Raw genomic sequence first — 20,649 nt, forward strand, 5'->3', positions numbered from 1 at the left:
GTCAGAAGTATGTGGACACCTGACCATCTGACCCATATGCGGTTCTGCTTCATAATTTTCCCACAAAGTTAGAAATGTGCAGGTGTACAGATTGTCTCTCTATACTGCAGTATTATCACACGTTCTGGCGTCACATGACCTGGACACAAACCAAGCACCATGAAGACACGATTTGCCAAATATGGAGTCTAGGGACTTGACCGTCATGAACAGAGGCCAGGGGTAGTTCAGTGGTTAAGGCATTGGACTACGGTTCGGAAGATCCCAGGTTCAAACCCCACAACCACCAAGTTGCCACTGTTGGGCCCTTGAGCGCGGCCCTTAACCCTCAACTGCTCAGATGTAATGAGATAAAAAAAAAAAAAAATGTAAGTCGCTCTGGATAAGAGCGTCTGCCAAATGCCCAAATGTAAATGTAAATGTAAACAGAGCTCTGACCCTTTATAAGGTCGATGGCCACCTACAGGCTCGAGGGTTCGAGCATGTCCTCCCTGTGTTTGGTGGGTTTCCTCTGGGTTGTCTGGTTTCATCCTACAATCCACAGACATGCAGATTAGGTTAAAATTAGGTGTGTAGTGCGCTGCATTGAATTGCCACCCTGTCCAGGTTGCACCCCACCTCATGCCTCCTGAGACAGGCTCCAGACTGCCCGTGACCCCGTATACAGGATGAAGTGGTAAAGGAGATGAATGGATTAATGAATGAAGATCAAAAAGGGGAAGAACAGACTCAGTGAAGCAGCTCGACTTAAAATCAGCTCCATCTCGTTGACGTGTGGCGTCACCGTCTGCGTTCAGCTTAAGGTGTGATGTGGTGCGGTCTAGCGTATTGTGTTTCTCCTCTCTGCTTACATTAGTACATGGTGTCATTCTGAACTACAGTCGTCATCTAATAAGAAAAGGTAAAACTGCTGCATAAGCGATTTGAGAAAATGTAGGCGAAAAGACAACCGTCAAACAATAAAACAATTTAACAACAACATGGCAGGATGGTTTATAAAAAGAAGAAGAAGAGGAGAAGAGAAGAAGAGCACATCATCATTCTCAGACGTGACAGTCTTGTGATAGAACGGTGAGACGATACAGCCGTATCGAATAATGATAAACAAAGGCCAGTGTACTGCGCGGCGGTGGGAGTTGTCCTGCGCTGCTTTGTTTATCGCTTGGCGCGGTGCGAGCGGATAGACGAGCCAGATCGTACCCTGCCTTCTCCTAGAGTGTTTTCTTTTCTTTCTTTCTTTCTTTTTTTTTTTGAAGGCTTCTTGGAGGAAAGCCAGAGCACAAAGGCGTGCTTGGAGTGGATCGATCCTGGCCTCGCGCTCATTACTCTATCATCCAGCATTCTTTTAGAGGGAAAAGGAAAAAAAAACAAAACGTATTTCTTCATTCATATGAAGCACCTTGACATTTTTCTGGAAATGAACGGTGCTAAATAAATATGGATTATGATTTCATTATTACTAGGTGTAAGAAGGAAGAACATCTTTGTGCTGCAGTGCCGATCACAAGCACCACCCTCGCCAGCCTCCATTAGCCCCGATGCCATTAAACATTAGCGTGAACTCGGCGGAATGATGGCATACACTCACTCCGTTCCCTCTCACGAGATTCACTGAAAGCGTGCTGATATTTCTCACACTGTGCTGTTTTTGCTAAGCTGGCTTGGCTTTAGCGCGGGTGTTTGGTAAGCCGTGAAGTCGTGAGCTTGTCGAATTCTCGAGCAAAATTCACAGAGATTTGGGAGAAGAAGAAGAAGAAGAAGAAGAAAAGCGCTTTACAGTCTGAGCAGCGGCAAGGATGCGGTCGTGATGAACACATCAACGTGAGACGTTCTGGCTCCGAAGGAGAAAAGGGACGTGGGGAAAGACGAGATGAAGGGAGCTGGCATGTTTTCGTGTGTATAAGGAGGTTTGCATGAGAGAGATTAGCATTCTCATCAGCGCTGCCAGAACCTGACTGAGCACCCTGCGTCTCTCTCTCTCACACACTCTTTCCTGTCTCTCTCTCTCTAAGTCTTTTTCATGTCTCTTTTAATAGACACTTCTCTCCTCAACGGACCTCGTCACCTGATATAACTCCCACCCCACCCCCCTCTCTGCATAAATTAGCGTGAATGCTAAGAGACTCTCTGTGGCACTGACCATGGAGCTCTTGAGTAACCTCTGCTGGAGTTGAGTGTGTGTATGTGTGTGTGTGTGTGTGTCTTCACAAGTCTCTGAGGCGTCGACTCTGGGTTACGCCCTGAAAGGTCCGCCTCACGTCCAGCCTGTGAATTTCAGTCTGCGAGGTGTTAATTAGTAATGACTGCAGCGCATTATTAATGAATACCTTCAACACGGCGGCTCCTCGCTAATGGGACATTAAGTTAACCAACCTAAACTCACATTTCATCTGGACGTGCAGGACTGCGGACACCTTAACTGCTCCGGCAGCGGGACGTGGGAGGAGAAAAGATAAAACCTCAGGGACTAAACCATGACCGGGGCTTTCACCGTCTTCCCAGGCTCGAGCAAACGCGCTTCGTTAAGTATCTTTATTTCTTTATTTTAGACTCTTCCTGCCGAGCTGCAGTTTTCCATGAACTGATTCGATGAACTTACACGGATTTGCTTAAAAAACGGGAACTGAAACTGGGATTAATGTTAAACCACAAATCACAGGATTCGTCCGGGGAATCATTCGAGCTAATGTGTCTCTACGCCGTGTCTCACCGTGTACGTGAAGAACGAGACGGTTTACAGCACTGACAGTGAACATCGATGTAAAGTGACATGAAGTCTTTGGCCAAAGATACACACACACAAACATCTCACACACTCTAAGAATTTATTCAGTCATCTTTATCTTTCATCACACAGAGACACACACACACACACACACAGTGGTGTCTAGTTCATGTGTGTGAAAATGATCCCTACTGAGTCTAGACCTGAGTAACTGATCAACCCCAGATCATAACACTGTCTCCAGAGGCTTGTACAGTGGACACTATGCATGATGGGAGCATCGCTTCATGTCCTTCCCTTCTCACCCTGACACGCCCATCACTCTGGAATAGGATCAGTCTGGACTCATCAGGTCACATGACCTTTCTCCATCACTCCAAAGTCCAGTCTTTATGATCCCTAACAAACTGAAGACTTTAGACTTCAGATGTGTTCACTCTGAAACTTCACCAGATGTTTAAATGATCTCTGTTCATGATTGTTTGTGACCTCATCACTTCCACAGGGTTGACGGTTCAGTTCTGTCCTTCTGTGTGTTGATAAACTGTTATAAAGCATTCGTAACTCAGATCCAATCATTTCAAACTCCTTATTTGTTTTCTTTGCTTGATGAAGCCTGATAATTTGACCGTGTGACCGTGAAAATGGTGGCTTTGTTTGGGGCAGGCAGTTTATTCATCTGATTATGTGTCATTCTGTGACCAGAGTACTTGTTTAGTTCGGGAACTTTTAAAATAACCACACGAGTTTATTTTACCGCACTGAATAAAGCTACAGCTTAACTTGGACATTCTCTCCCGTTCATCTCACACCAAGACCCCTGAATGGGTTTGTTATATCGTTCTGGTTTTATTATTCACAAAACTCGACGATTGCCCCGAGAATTATATATTATCTACGAGTTTAGAGTGAAGAGTATCACATTTCTCATCCAGTCTAATCACAGAATTCAGATTAAACACAGTGCAGTATTCTGTTCATTTCTCATTAGAGTGACGCTGACCCAAGTACCTTGTAGGTTGAACAGACTCGGGCTGCAGCGTGAGAGAGCAGGGTTTCATATGGCAATTATCAAATAATGAGAGAGCTGCTGTCTCACCGTGGCCTTGGTGGAGCTCTCCTGAAGGTCCCAGAGCAGGATGTGGCTTTCAGCCAGAGAGATCACACGCTTGCCATCGCCCATGGGCTCCCACAGCACGCTGCAGAGAAAAGAAGATGTCAGAACTCCGATCGACCCACCTGCACCCTGACGACCAGACGCCATCTCCACACGTTCATAGAACACACGAAGACCCGTGACATTTATTAGGTATTTTTACATAAATGTAAAAGTCTGTGCAACTGGTTGGACAGCACAATGTCGTAATCACACAGGGTTTAGAGCTGAATAACATCATGACCACATGAAGGGAAGAATGATGTCATGAGAAGTGAAAAAAAGATTCGCTCTTGTGATTCTATGCATCTTTAATTTAAATGTGTGTTTTGTGAGTTGGGACCTCAAGTGGCTGAAAAAGATCTTTTATTGATGATATAAACGACACAACGATCCCAAGCTACAGAGAGCCGCTGGTCAGTAATGTGGGCACGACTGTCGTCCCCCACTCGAAGACAGATGAGGAACAATCACACACTTTTGGTCTTTTTATTATTTCACTTTGAGATTTCTATTCATTACATTTTTCTTTCTTTCTTTTCTTTTTTTAAAGAAAGTACTCGTCCTTTTCCCTGGCAGTTTCGGGTCGTCTTATTGCTGAGACCCATGCAAATTAACTTAAAAGAGGTAGGATTAAAAAAAACATCATACATTTGACCTTGAATAACAGAGACTTTGCCTCCTTGAATATGTAAATAGAGTCCTCATGGCTTCCTTAAAAGCCCTCAATATATTCAAATTTCCGTTTTAACCCACTTTGCGATTCCTGTCTAATCCACTTTGTATGCAGATGAGCTATAAAGCGTAGCGAGTTATGACTAGCTCCATCTTCCAGTCAGCATTAAAGAATGGCCCGTATATTTTGGCACCCTGGGAAAAAAAAGGCTTTACTTTTGCTACAGATTGTTGTGGGGGGGGGGATCTTATGGGTGTTTTACAGGAAATTAATTCATATAAATAAACATTAAAATTGGTGTCATTCCACTTTTTTGTCCCTGCTGTCTCATAAATGTTTTCACAGAGGAACACACACACAACACACACAAACACACACACGTACATACAAATGCTGGAAAATATGAGAATATGATTTCTTCGGGTAACTTTATCACATATATATACACATGGGTATAAAAACTGTTTTGAGATTGGCGTGCCACTTCCGCCGTACTCCCTCCCTCAGATGCCTTAAAACCTCGAATTCGTTATTTTGAAAAGATTTCGAAAAAGACTTCTGCTTCTGGGTCAGCATCCTGGTGACGAACTCGGCAGCAACACGGCACAAGTTCAAATCCCACAGGGAACCGTCCAGGCGATTCTCACATCACACATCCACAAGCAGCGGTGTTTTGATGGATTGTTCTCCGGCGATCATCACGCACAAGTTGCCGAATTATTTCGTCATTTTCTGGGGCTTGAGCTCATCAAAGGTCTTCCTGATCTCTTGTCTTCTTGCACCGATGTTCTTCCACTCCTAAAGCGTGTGTGCTGCTCAAAACACCACAAATGACTCGTTGTAACATCAACGTAAACAAGTTGAATCGTGTCGAACGTCTCTGTGGCAGATTTGCCCGGTGTCACCCTGAATTCCACATTCGCTCTTTGTTCTAACTCGCTGATGAAATAGCGGACGTGGTAAAGCACATGATCTGAATAGCGCCAGTCTCACGGCTCCGGGTGTACACAGGGCCACGTCTTTTGGCACGCTGACTTATGAAGGGCGGTGTTCCCTGTGACTGTGTGTGCAGCCTTGTGCTGCCATCTGCTGGTGTGTTACAGAACTAGTCTTAAAACGTATACCTTAATGGCATCAAAAATTTTAAAACCTATTTTTCTCTTAATTTATTTACTTTTATTTGATCCTTCCACAGTTCTAACAAGACCAATCGTAAAATCTAAACTTAAGTCCTACAGTTACATCCATATTTAAGTAGGAAATGTTTTCTGTATTCAGGTTGCCTGGTGTGTTAGTCTTTAGCACCGATGCCTCGCATCTCCAGGGGTGTGGGTTCATGATTCAAGGTTTACCACACGCACCTTACAGCACAGTGAAGTGTTTTTAGTCCTCATATTCCAGTGTACCTGGGGTCAGAGCGCAGGGTCAGCCAGGATACAGCGCCCCCTGGAGCAGAGTGGGTTAAAGGCCTTCCGGTACTGGGGCTCAACAGGGGAAGCCTGGCGGTACTGGGGCTCAACAGGGGAAGCCTGGCGGTACTGGGGCTTGAACCACCGACCTTCCCCCTTGCATGTTCTCCCCATTTCTGGTGGATTTTCTCCACGTTCTTCGGTTTCACCACACAGTCCACAGACACGTTCTGGAGTGTATGACTGCGTGTGTCCGTGTGTGTGCTCGTCACCCGTCTTGTGCCCCGAGTCCCCTGGTATCGGCCCCTTATAACAGGATAAGTGGTGTAGATAATGGATTGATTGATATTTCTGTACTTGTATGAATGTTTTGTCCAGTTCCGTTCAGAATATCCAGCGTTCTTAGACTTTTTCTGACATTTTCAAAAGTGTCTAAATTACGCAGTATATGGTACATATGTACCAGTAATCCTGAAAACATCAGTAGAATAAAGTCCAGACCAATAAAGCAAACCATTTTATGGTCAATGCAATGGAGAAAAAAAAAATAAAGAACAGTTCAGACTAAAATGTTAATACACAAAGCAGAAGCAGGAAAAGGTTCCAATAATCATTCTCGTCTAGTCTATGATTGTCATGAACAGGACGAGTCGCACGCAGGCGTGTAGTTAAAGCTGAAGCCTGAATACTAACGCGTGTGATTTCAGTATTATCGTCTCATTATGTGCACGATGACGACTACAGCATTAAATGCCTACATGAAAAATAAAATAAAATAAAAGGGTTATTCAAGGTCCTTTTTCTCTTCAGAGAGAACACACACAATATAAGATGTGTTTAAGGATCGACTGGCTGCCGTTCCCCACTGAGATTATTCTATCATTATAGTCGGTATTGACTGACCTACATAACGCCGTTACTACGCGCTCCTCCTCGGTCTCCCATTGATCTGGAAGCCGCTCGCTCCGAGTGCAAATCGCACTCCTGATTGCGCCGTCTCTCACCACGGTCACAATTCAGGTCTGAAAATTCCTCCTGGCCCCCTGCGAGCTCCTGATTGGCCACGAGCCACTCGATGGCCATTGATTATGAGGCGGGCACTCGATTCAAAACCAGACCAGGCTGTCGTGGAACAAACGCTCTCTGCTCCTCACACTCTGTCCGCTTGGTTTTTACTTATTTATTTTAAAGTTTGATATATTTGGGAAAATCACCTGGCCTTACAGCTGTGAGTCAAGCCGTGTGTGTGTGTGTGTGTGTGTGTCAACATTAAAACAGACAGTGGTAGTGTGAACCCCTCATCAAATACATAGACGTGCAGAGAGCCTTTATAACAGCATGCATAAAAACAAGATCACATGAACACCACTTCCCACACACACACACACACACACACACAGACACACACACAGACACACACACAGACACACACACAGACACACACACAGACACACACACAGACACACACACACCTCCTGCCCTTGAGATTTATACAAGGACAGACACCAGTAGCATCAATCTTCACCCCAGGGCTCCAACACTGCGGCGGCTCTGCACTCTGCCAAGAGGCGGCCATTCAACCTCACACACACACACACACACACACCTCTTGCAGAATGGAGAACATTCTCTCAATGTCTAATAATATCAGCTCACACTCCATTATTGTCTCTACATTAGACTTTGTGTGTTAAGAGACCATCAGAGAGAGACGTGTCCTTCGAGTAAGAGGAGCGTTTCAACACCAGGACTGAGGACGATCACGCCCTGGACGCCCTGGACGCTCCGAATCTCATCCTGATCAGATGGACTGAATAAACAAACAGCAGTTTGTGTTACTTGGCCTCACTAAACAACAAACATTGAATCCGAAGGGGTGTCCAAACTTTTGACTGGTACTGTGTATATCTTTGTATTTAAAGAAGTAAAACGTTGCTGTTCCTCTATAATCCTGCGAGCGGCGCCATATAAATTAATAAAAACATAATACTGTCATTTTCTCAAATTATTATTATTATTATTATTATTTTGCTATTTTTGTTTAGAAAATAAATAAAACGATATATTCTGTATATATATTTGTTCCTCGAGCTCCTGAGTGACACGACAGTAAATAACTCGCCCTGTCGCAGGGAGTTTGTGAGTCTGAATCTCGATGATGTCTCTGTGTAGGACAGATGACAGACTCTCTATTACCTGTCAATCACAGCATCACCAGCCAATCAGGGGCGTCTCATGGACTGTATGATTTATATTTTTTCCATCGAATGTACCGTAGCATGAGGAGCGAGATGCAATGCATTTTTTATCCTTATCGCCTTTCATGATGAGAGTTTAAAGATGATGTAATGTTTAAAGATATAATTAGACAGGGAATCACACACAAACTCCTCTCTCATAAACTTCTCTTAATCACTTAATCACAAAGCTCATTCCTTAATATGTTGCTTCCAAAGACTTCAGATGTTCTTGTATGTTTAATGTAGTGTTGAGGACATAGGAATATCTCTCCAGGCCTCCTGAAGGACGTTTTTGTCTCTCATCATGTCCACCCCAGTCCCTCTACCTAATCAGTTTCAGAGGAATGTTTTTTGTTTGTTAAACCACACAGTGAGAAACAGGTGCAGATGATGAGAGATGATCAGGAGGTGATTAGTTACTGCTGATGATGATGAGTGATGAGGGGTTGGAACAGACGAGAGGGGAGATGAGGTCGCTGCTCAGACTGTTACATAAACATCAAGGTTTTAAATTGTATCTTTAGACACTTTGCAGCCTGTAGCAGTAAAACATCTGTTTCTATTTCTAAGTATAATATACATCATTTGATTTAATATGAATAAATAAGACTTGAGCACTGAACTCTTTATTATATTTATGTTTAATATTATATTATATATTATATATATGGGCCAGGGGTAGCTCAGTGGTTAAGGCATTGGACTACGGTTCGGAAGATCCCAGGTTCAAACCCCACAACCACTAAGTCGTCACTGTTGGGCCCTTGAGCAAGGCCCTTAACCCTCAACTGCTCAGATGTGTAATGAGATAAAAATGTAAGTCGCTCTGGATAAGAGCGTCTGCCAAATGCCTAAATGTAAATGTAATGTATATATTTCTAGTAAAAACAAAACAAGCCTCTCTGACCGGTGGAATCAATGAGACATTATTATCCCAAACACAGACAGGTTCTCATCCACAGAAATAATGACCAAAGAGTGTGTGTGAACTCGTGTATAACAAAGTGCTCATCAGTAATGTCAAAAATCAGAATCTGCCAATCAGAGCACATTAACTCAGACCTACTGCTAAACTACACTAAATATCCCACACAAGCGTTTGGACGGTCAGGACGACGGAGCCGAGGAGATTCGAGCTCATTGTTTTTTTAGCTGAAACCAGAGGCTTTGAAATACAAGGGCCTCTTTTATTCTAGTGATAATGAAAATTCTATTACTGTGTGAGCTCCATCAAACTCCAGTCTCCAGTGGGAGACGGCAGGAGACTGGCATTCAGCAAGGCTAAAAAATGTAAACTTAAGCTTTTATTCTTCTTTTGTGAATGATGGCATATGATATAGTGCGGGCTGCTAAAAACAAAGGCACACACACACACACACACACACACACACACACACACACACACAGACTAAAGCCGAAGAGTATGTAGGTCAGGCATCCGGCGGGTGAAATAACAGCAAAAGCCCGTTCAACATTTTAAAAAATTCTTTTTTGTGTGTAAGGAACGAGAAGAGAGAGTGACAGATAAGGAAAAATGGTAAAGAAAAAAAGGTGGGAGTAGTGAAGAACAAACGCGTTCTGGTGAAAGCTGGAGAATGAGAATAAAAACGAAAGAGAGCGAGAGAGTGAAGGAGAGAGAGAGCGAGAGAGTGAAGGAGAGAGAAAGAAAGTGAAGGAGAGAGAGAGAGGGAGAGAGTGAGTGAAGGAGAGTGAAGGAGAGAGAGAGAGAGAGAGAGAGAGAGAGAGAAGGAGAGAGAGGGAAAGAGAGAGAGAGAGAGAGTGAGTGAAGGAGAGAGAGAGAGAGAGAGAGAGAGTGAAGGAGAGAGAGAGAGAGAGAGAGAGAGAGAGAGAGTGAAGGAGAGAGAGGGAAAGAGAGAGAGAGAGAGAGAGTGAAGGAGAGAGAGAGAGAGAGAGTGAAGGAGAGAGAGAGAGAGAGAGAGTGAAGGAGAGAGAGAGAGAGAGAGAGAGAGAGAGAGAGTGAAGGAGAGAGAGAGAGAGAGAGAGAGAGAGAGAGAGAGAGAGTGAAGGAGAGAGAGAGAGAGAGAGAGAGAGTGAAGGAGAGAGAGGGAGAGAGAGAGGGAGAGAGTGAGGGGTTTCGAGCAGATTACTCCCGATAGCAGCGCGAGCGAGCCGTGTGAACGAGTGTGAGGAGAGACACCAGAACCTGCTGTAGGGTTGAAATCGATGGCGTGTGTTTTACCAGGCCACGTTGCCGTGGGCCGCGTTGTCAAGGTGACAGAGGAGCTGCAGGGCCTGTGGGCTGTGAGCCGAATCGTCGGGGGAATCGTGGCTGCCTGATTCCCATTCCGGGGGCATCCTCCACACCGCCGCACACGTTAACACACGGCTGTCTGAGACTGAACACACACACACACACACACACACACACACATAAAACATTACATTAGAAACACAATTTTATAATCTCACTCAGGAATGCAGTCACATATAGAACACCCCCCCCCCCCCAAACATTTCTTTACATACATGTATAATATTGTGTCTGTCAAAAAACAACACAAACCTGTGCATGTTCACACCGTGACCTCTGTGCGTGTGTGTGTGTGTGTGTGTGTGTGTGTGTGTGTGGTCTTGTTTCAGTGCTGGATAATGATAAATGAGGGTCTTTCCTGTCTTATGCTGCCTCTAGAGGCGTATGCCGCCACACACACACACACACACACACACACACACACACAAGCGTTTCTGCCTCGTGCACCGCATTTCAAAAGAGAAACAGATTTTATCTTGAATTTAACAAATAAGCACAATTCTGTACCTTAGTGCTACCCATACTGTACATGCCAAACTGAAAAAAACAAAAGAAAAAAAGGGAAAACAGTCTTCTGGTCTCAGTTCCTTTCTGAGAGTGAAAATAGGAATAGCTAAATGAAAAACAATCAATCAAAGCCTACAGCCTGGCTCTGCAATTATCTGTGCAATTAACTCCAAGGCGCTCACAAGGAGGGGAAAAAAGAAAATGGTAAAACCAAGTCTGCTAATTAACACAGTATGATGAACTGTACAGTCATGTGATACTACAGAGGCATTACATTACATTACATTACATTAACCACTCACTGTTACACAAACACTCTGTACACACTGACCACTGGGTCCACGCAGGATACTGTTATTAAAGTTATTATAGTTTTATATTATAGTTATAGAGCAAGGCTTTAAGTTATAGAGCAAATCAATTTCAACGTTCAGCTTTTACAAAAAAAAAAAAAAAAACATCTATGACATCAAGACCTTTCTTTAACTGTCTTTTTCTACTTGATTAACCAATCAGATCGCGGAAATAAACACACCCGTCATGACGCTGAGGATGCTGGGAAGAATCTAAGAGTTACGGCCATAATACTGGATTAAACTGACAAGAACAATATAACTTAAATCTACCGTTTACCTGGTGTGGATTTATTTAAATCAGTGAAACAGTGTGCGGTGTTTACAAGGTTTAAGTGTTTATCGTTGACTTTGTGTATCACTCAGGTATAAACGTGATGTAATGAGGGGACAGACGGGGACGATAAACACAAAAAAATAAACAAAAGAGGAAATAAAAGAGGGACAGTTTAACGGCTACATGTACAGAAATGTCAATATTAGCAATAATGGTAGGGCAGTAATTAATAATTAAAACATCCGAGAACCTGCTTGTAAGAGGATAAAAGTGTAACACTGTAACCATAGCAACGCTCATGCAGGTGTCACCCCGTAACAATCGCAGTTCTCAAGGAGCTTACGCACTGTAACCATAGCAACGCCCACGGTCATTACGCTACAGTAACTATAGCGAAGGTCACACGTATCACACCGTATAAGAATTTCAGTTCTTATGCACTTTAGACACTGTAACCATGGCAACGCTCATGCATGCTTATGCGCTGTATCTACAGCAGTGCTAGTGCACATGACACTCTGTTACCATAGCAACATTCAGGCACCTTACACTGTGTCAGCATCGCCGTGCCCATGCACCACACACACACTGTAACGACACCGATGCTCACACACCGTCACACACCGTCAGTACAACACAGAAGATCTCATCTCCTACAGTGTTGCCATGGTTACAGTGGGATTTCTTTTCATATCAGCAAAAAAGAAAGTCTTAGACTCAACCCAGAAATATTATACAAATTTAAATTTCCATAATATAATATAATATAATATAATATAATATAATATAATATAATATAATATAATATAATATAATATAATATAATGTGTTAATGTTTATTATATTATTCCTGATGCTGCACTTATGAACACAGTGTCATTATAACTGTATATAATATTATATTAGTGTATCACACACACACACACACACACACACACACACACACAGAGCGTAGTGCACGGTGAAGTGGGAGTGTGATCTCGGCAGCCTTTAACTCCTGATGCTCCGTCAGGCCGTGTGTCACACTAATTATATTCTTCTTTTGAACTCGGTTATGACTTCTCGTGCATCTGCCTCATCACGATCAAGAGCGAGGAAAGAATACAAAAAATAAATAAAAAAATCTAATCAAATCCTCTCTATTTTTTTTTTTCGTAGAATAAACTCAGTGTGTTTTCTTCAGACTGTCACAGACCAGTCAAGGCCACAGGCGCCAGTCATATAAACTCAGGATTTAATTACATTTTCCTTTTCCAATCGGTTGTGTGTTCATTTAATTCTTTTAATTGCCTTGTGGTGAGAGAGGAGAGCTGGGAGTGCCAAAATATGACATGTTCCATTACCACTGCGTCTGTTAGAGCACGAGCCCGGGAGTCTGGGACACTGCGCTAGTGACACTGCTGGTACACTGTCGCCGCTCTGTGTGTGTGTGTGTGTGTGTGTGTGTGTGTGTGTGCTGATGGACAACATTTTAGAGACAAACTGAAACACGTCCAGGACTGCAAACTACCAAATACCAATGATATTAAAACACTGAAATCTCTCATCATTATCTGCAATAAACATTATTTAGATCATATTTAATTTGGATCGTTTGATTCAGACAATCATACTGTCAAGTTTCATTTCTATTCTAAACATTCAGGGAGTGGAACATCTTCTGATCCTTAAAAATCGCCAGCATCGCCGACATGTAGAACTACAGGAACTCGGCTGGGAGTTATAGCCACGCCTCCCTTACAGTCCTGACCTCGTCCAAGACACGTACACATGTTTGGAAACACTATTAAAGGAGTTCCCGGGAGGCCGGTGTTTCAGCCGTGAATCAGACAGACAGTCCGATCACGGCTCCGGCGTACTGAGTGAACTTTCTCCCTTGATGGTGTCCAATTTCCCAAAGGTAATTTAGATTGTGGTTTAGAGTATTAAGTTTAAAATGGAATTAAAGCGTATTTAAGCCCTTTGGTCAGGTGACCTGTGGCACGTACATCCCGTATAACTAGAACTCGGAGACAGACAGGAGATAGGAAACTCATTCGCATTTTCCACTCAGACAAAAGAATTCCAGCAGACACGAGTTATTTGTGCGTCTATTCGTCTAGACACGAACTACAGGAAGTGTTACCATATAAGGAATCAGGAAGGGCAAGGAGGGGGCGGTTTAATGGGCAAAGCTACACGTCAAAGTTCACACAATAATCAGAAACCTTATACACTGTTACAGCACAAGTAAAGATGCAGAAATCAAACACGTCCTGGATGAGAGACCATGTGGGACACTGTGTGTGTGTGTGTTTAACCCAGAGACATGACAGTGAGAGACAAAGCTCAGAAGATGTTCCCTAGTTGTACCCTGTTGATGATTGTCAGAATTTTTGCACTTGATCTCGGTCTAACCAGGTGAGAATGAGTTACTGCAGCGCCTCTGAATGGATGTTGTTCTTGAATAAGTGTGTGAAGGGGAAACTGTGCACATTTCATTTACATCCAAACCAAACATCCGAGAGAGTGACTGTGGAGACACGGAGAAGACAGATGGAGTGACCGAGATAGAGAGAGGAGTGGAGAAGGGCAGAGGGATTGACTCACTCTTGTTATAACACGTGGTCAGCACTCCGCTGTCAGCAGGACTGGAGCCGATGTGCCAGATCTCACCGGCGTGGTGCAGGAGAACGTTCTTATTAATGATATTGTTCTCATCATCAAAGTCAATGATGTGGATCTGCCAGGCACAAGAAAGGCAAATGGAAATGAGAACAACACTAATGTAAAGATATACAGTGTGTGTGTGTGTGTGTGTGTATGTGTGTGTGTGTGAGAGAGAGAGAGAGAGAGAGAGAGAGAGAGAGAGAGAGAGAGAGAGAGACTCTGGGACATTTGCTTTAATGTGACAGTAATTCAAAGCTTAAGCACTGAAGATATTTTAGATTTTTATCCTTACACACACACACACACACACACACACACACACACACCCCGATACTTATCTTTTCAGCTTTTCCATTTCAGCTTTGTGGCTGTTAAACGCTCCTTTTGAACACGTTCGGTTTTAGAAACGTTATGAAAACCATCAGACGCTTTTGCACGAAGCATTTTTCCTTTTTTATGATTTTTTATTTATTTTTCATAATAAGTGTTTCACTGATAGTCCTGCTTAGCAAAACCATTCTTTAATGTCACACATGCTATCACTGATCTATAGGATCTGAAACACACACTTTCATATGACTTCTGTTAGATCGAGGACAGAAACCTTGGAACAGTTTTATTAACAGTGTTTTATTCAGAATACTTAAATGAAATGTATGAATAAATGTTATAATAATGAGTGAAAAAACACACGGAAAAAAACATTGCACTGTTTAAAAACTGAATCTCTTACACTGAGTAATATAATATAATATAATATAATATAATATAATATAATATAATGTGAGATGAGATGAGATGAGATGAGATGAGATGTTCCTTTATTCGTCCCAAATTTTCATGTTACAGCAGCAAAGAGAAAAAGTGCAAATAAAAAGTAGGGCCAGAACAGTGAATAAATACGAAAAAACAACACGTTTAAATGAATTGCATTAAACACAATACGTACACGTGGGTGATTGTTTAATGTGTTTGGACATACCGTGACACTTTAATAATTTTATTTTTCAATACACAGCTCGTACCAGACTCATAATATAGATACAGTAGGGTACCGTCATCAACGTTATTCACTAAAATCAATAATCAAATTAGTTGACAACACGCTGAATCGGCGATTCGTTCATGACGTCATGGCGATCGAATGTCGCGCGAGCCGTGAGCGCTCTGCCGTGTACAGTAGGTGTTTGGCACCGGGAGGGGCATGTGTTCTAGTGCGATGGTGTGGGACTCCTCAGTGTGTGAACATTTCACTCTTAACAACGCACACTATCAGAGGGAAGGGCTTTTTTTATGCTGGAGGGGGCGTGGCCACAATGTAAAGGACGCGAGAGTCGGGTTAGTGGGAGCGGAGTCACACCCGGAGAGAACGTGGATCAAAACCGACTGTGTGTTACTGGGAGTCTGGGTTTATTTCCAGTTCTTCACAATGAAGGTTTAGGGTTAAATTCTCTCTCTCTCTCTCACACACACACACACACACACACACACACACACACACACACTAATTAGCCACATTCTCCTCTCTTCCCTCCTACCTCACCCTCGGGCCCTTCACACTTCACTTGACTTGACTCCGCCCCTCAGTATCTCAGTTTCCTGCTTTGCTTTTTCTTTGTTGCAGATTTTTTTCATCAGTAAAGTTGATTAAAGACACATTTTTAATGAACGATTCATCTTTATTATACTGATTGTTAGTTACCACATGCACAAAACAACCTCAAGCTAATCCTGAAGGCTGATCGCTAAATGAGAGCTATTGAGTATCTGTAATCTGATTAATTAATGAATCGTTTCAGTAATCAACAGATGAATCGATTATTGATTATCAACATAACCGTTAACCGTTAAGTATAAATATACTTTAGGTTCCTTAATAAAGTGCCAACATTACTGCTTTTAGTCAAAGTAGGTAATAATATATATAAATAAATAATGAAACAGTACACGATGCCTCGGAAATAACTATCATACAAGGGGCGTTCGAGTCAAAGCGGGACTTTTGCTCTCACTCAATAAACATTTCACTCTGGTATGTAAAAACGATTTGCATCCGATAATTATGTTTCTAAATCTTTAATGAAAACATACAGCACCAGGACCACAGCTGATCTGTTTTTCTATTTACTATGAGAGAAAAATAATTGTCTCTGTCTGAGTGTCTACGTCGTGTCTACATCGTGTCTACCGCGTGTCTACCGCGTGTCTACCGCGTGTCTACCGCGTGTCCACGAGCCAGAGCATTTGAGAGCATTGCTGCTGATTAGACAGCTGGAAGTCAGAAAAGAAACCATTAACCTTGGGTTGAAAGGCATCAGGGAAAATTATTAAGCAAAGTTATAATTTTATGGAGGCGAGCAATACAAATAAATTCCAATGACTGGACAGGATAATTGGAGGCAAAGAAGGTCTTATAATAGGAGCTGGCGATGAACAGCGCTCAGGTAGAAGGTCTGTGAATGATTTATAGAGTTTTATGCCGGAGATGCAGAGTGAGTCATCGCTCTTGGCCACTTGGGCCTCCGTCTCCACCACATTAATTATCTGAGGAGGAGGCGAAATGGGCTCAGGTGTAAAACAGGCCTCCACTTTGACTCCTCTCAGTAAGGGCTCTTTAGAAAAGCACACGGCAGAAACACGGCTTCGTGCAGAGCGCCAGGCTGGAGAAAAACGCAGGAAGACGAGATTAACTATAATAGACTAATGACAGCCTTCAAAATATGAAGCTCAGGAAGTCGTGAGTGGACGTCACAGGAGGCGGAGAGTGGGAATAGCGTGCTGAGGAAGCATTAGGGCCACTAACGGTGTCCAAGTCTGTGTGATCAAATTGAAGGCTTATAATTAACCTGGATTACAGATGAGCCGCCTGAGGAACTTCCTGTACAAAGAGCTGAACGTCTCGGCTGAGACAAGAAGTAATGATCAAAGTTTAAAGTTTGGCTCCAATATCTCTGGGTTATTGTCAAGAGGAAGACGAGGAACAAAGAGACAACAATACAGACGAGCTGAAGGCTGCTGTTAAAGCAATCTGGTCTTCAGTAATCAAACCCAGGTTCGAACTGGAGGTGCGAGGCCACAGTGCTGAGCTGGAAGCTGGAATCATGAAAGCTTGAAAATTTTTTTCCTTTTTGAATTCAATAAAAAATATATACTTTTCCACAATTATTCTAACTTTTTTAAAAGCCAGACATTCAGTAGAGCCACATCATCAGCACTATTTAAACTGAATAAGGCACTTAAGGATGAACATAAAGACACACAAGTCAGCTGAAAAGAGACTTAATTCGGATTGTTCCTGTGAGTGTTTATGTCCTGATGATTCCTAACAGATATTCAGTAGAGAGAGGACAGGACTGGGACAGATATCAGACAGTAACACACAGAAATGGCAAAAAGACTCGTCTCTATAACTGTGATTAAATCTTTCTGACTGCGGGTGTATTTAAACATTCAGTAGGTTGTGTGTTTAAGTCACTTAACAGGAAGATCGTGATGTACTTTATACACCTGTGTGTGTTTTTCACAAGTGTTCAGGATTATTGTTAAAAAAAAATATCTAAAAATTGTTTATTTAAATGCAATATAAAGGCAACAGCATGGGGTCAATCTGTACAACACACTCACACACACACACACACACACACACACACCCAACATCACTTCTCCTCTGCCTCGCTCTTACAGACTCAGACATGAAAGCATGTTCTCTCTCTCTCTCTCTCATGCGCACGCACGCGGGCACACACACACACTCACACACACACACATGCACCCTCAGGTCGGCATTTTTCGGCTTTTCCAAAAGCTTTAGAGATGAATGCGTCCACAGGAGAGCTGTAATTGGCACTAGCAGGTAAATGAGATTGAGAGTGCTGCTCTCTGAACCCGAGGCGAGATATGATGGAACGCCTGGACGCGAGCTGAGGGATTTAGGGATGAGATCAGAGGGAGAACAAAGTGAAGGGATTTTTTTATTATTTTTTTTTTTAAACCTTTAATTTTTTTTTCCGCTTCATCAATCCAACAAACACCGGAGTGCTGAGCAGTTAATTGATTTTAATTTCTGCACGGGAAAAGCCTCTTTTAAAAATACATTTCATGTAGAATCGTTCAGTAAGCAAGTCAATTTGCAGAAGTTGATTCTCTACTGCTCTAAAAATGTTTTGTTGTTTCACATCTCAGTCAGGAGACAGATACGTTATAATATCTGTGCATTTAAATATTAAAATCTCTCGACTGCCCTCAGTTCTGTAGGAACTTCCTGTACAAAGAGCTGAACATTTCTGCTGAGACAAGAAGTGATGTCCAAAGTTTGGCTCCAATATCTCTGGGTTATTGTCAAGCGGAAGACGCGGAACACAGAGACAACAATACAGACGAGCTGAAGGCTGATATTAAAGCAACCTGGTCTTCAGTAACGCCTCAGCAGCACCTCAGACTGATCACCTCCATGCCACGCCCGCACTGAGGCAGAAATTCATGCTGAAGGAGCTCTGAGCGAGTACTGAGTTTCAAAATCAACAGACTTTACAAAAGCTGGACCTTTCTCTAATTTAAATTCTGTTTGAGTGAACTTAGGGAATATTCTAATATTTTGAGATACTGGAGTTTATTGTAAAGATGATAAATGAGAACAGCAACTTTTCAAGGTTTATAGGAATCTGTGACCTTTTACTGCATGTCCTTCAGTCACATTTGTAATGAAGGAGATAAGTAAGGATAAAATTAAAACACTTTCGTTAAAGCGAGATAAATAAACAGCAAAAATGAAAACTTTAAAAAGTATTTTCTGGAGGAAACTTTAAGCTCAGATTTAAATTGTAATCGGGGAAAAATGGCCTTTAAAACAGATCAGCTGTCAAATACATTTTCAAGGACACAATCCAGATTATCTTACCTGATTATCAAATTTAAAGGACTGCGTCCCGACCAGAAATCTTATAGCGTCGGTCTCAGCCGTCTGAGCGGTCAAAGCTCGGCACTAATCCACAACCAGAGAGGACGAGTGCAGCAGTCAGGGGTTAATCATGGAGAGAATAAAAAACACACAGATAGACATGATCACATATGGACAGTAAAAAAAAGATATATTCTTAGTGTTTGTATGCCACATAAATCAATACACAAACAGTTGAGAAGTTCCACAGATCAAACAGCAACAGCAGCTATACGATTTTATATGATCAAAAAAAAAAAGGTGTGTATAAAAATAAAGTATTTAACACTTTTGGGTGCACAGGACTTAAATATGTATATAATATTTAATCAATTCAATTCAATTTTATTTATATAGCGCTTTTAACAATGGTCATTGTCCCAAAGCAGCTTCAATCACTCTTTATACCGCTTATGATTTACAGGGAATGTGGGACAGAGGGTGGGGTGGGTACACCCTGGATGGAGTACTCGCCAGTCCATGCAGGACACACACACACACACACACACACACAGAACACCAATTAGCTTAATCGGCATGTCTTTGGGCTGTGGGAGGAAACCCATCACGCCGGGGAGAACACGCAAACTCCATGCACGCAGACCTGAGGTGGGAATCGAACACTCAACCTTGAGCCCATGTTTCCCTGTCAGGGAATGATCACTTGGGGCAGTGGTCGCTCAGAGGGTTAGAGCACTGAATTATCGATTAGAAGGTTGCCGGTTCGAGTCCCAGCTCCACCAGGTTGCCGCTGTTGAGCCCGTGAGCACGACCCTTGACCCTGTCTGCTCCCCAAATAAAGGCCTGACTTTAGTTACTCGTTCTGTGTGTAACATTCCTGCATATAAAACACACACACACACACACACACACATACAGACATGTGTTTAACTGAACTGTTCCATCCACATGCTGCTCTTCATCCTGAGTCACACTGACGTCATCACTATAAACATCATGACATCATCGGCTTCTTCATTAACATCCCTCACAGGTTTATGGATCAGGCAGGTGAAAACACACACACACACACACACACACACACGTCCATATAAATGACATGCAGTCCGAATAAACAGATAGAAAGTGTTAAACCCTGTACCTGGAACTCAAGGCCGTAGATGACCGGCGCGTCGTCCTCCATCTCCCCGAACTCTCCCTCTACACGAACACACACACACACACACAGCACGCTTTAAACTGCTTACAGATTCTACAGTACGACAGTAAAGAACTCCCTCAGGTTAAACCTGCTCTTCCTATCCAGTCTTCAGTGCTACGGATTTCCGCGTTATGGAAAACAAGTCCGTAAATAGCGCAGGAACAACTTTGCGTATCTCCCCGCTGTTTACGGCGAATGTTTTCACTCTGCGCTTCGTAACTCTTTCGGGAATACCGACCTACTCTCCGGGATGCGGTTTGATCCTTCTCGGATGCCGTAAAAACTGT

General features: G+C 42.7%; 1 protein-coding gene across 1 annotated transcript in view; it reads right to left on the bottom strand.

The window, feature by feature from the left end:
- Window positions 1-20,616, bottom strand: part of eipr1 (EARP complex and GARP complex interacting protein 1) — a 37,014-nt gene extending 16,398 nt beyond the window's left edge. The window contains exons 1-5 of the mRNA XM_053509756.1: window positions 20,303-20,616; window positions 19,162-19,245; window positions 14,205-14,337; window positions 10,407-10,563; window positions 3,825-3,924 (exon numbers count right to left, since the gene is read on the bottom strand). Coding sequence (XP_053365731.1) covers window positions 3,825-3,924; window positions 10,407-10,563; window positions 14,205-14,337; window positions 19,162-19,245; window positions 20,303-20,344 — 516 coding nt within the window. The 5' untranslated portion in view covers window positions 20,345-20,616. The remainder of the gene's footprint in view (window positions 1-3,824; window positions 3,925-10,406; window positions 10,564-14,204; window positions 14,338-19,161; window positions 19,246-20,302) is intronic.
- Between the last annotated feature and the right edge of the window lie 33 nt (window positions 20,617-20,649).

Source organism: Clarias gariepinus, chromosome 13 (genome assembly GCF_024256425.1).
Source record: "Clarias gariepinus isolate MV-2021 ecotype Netherlands chromosome 13, CGAR_prim_01v2, whole genome shotgun sequence".
NCBI classification, from domain to species: Eukaryota; Metazoa; Chordata; class Actinopteri; order Siluriformes; family Clariidae; genus Clarias; species Clarias gariepinus.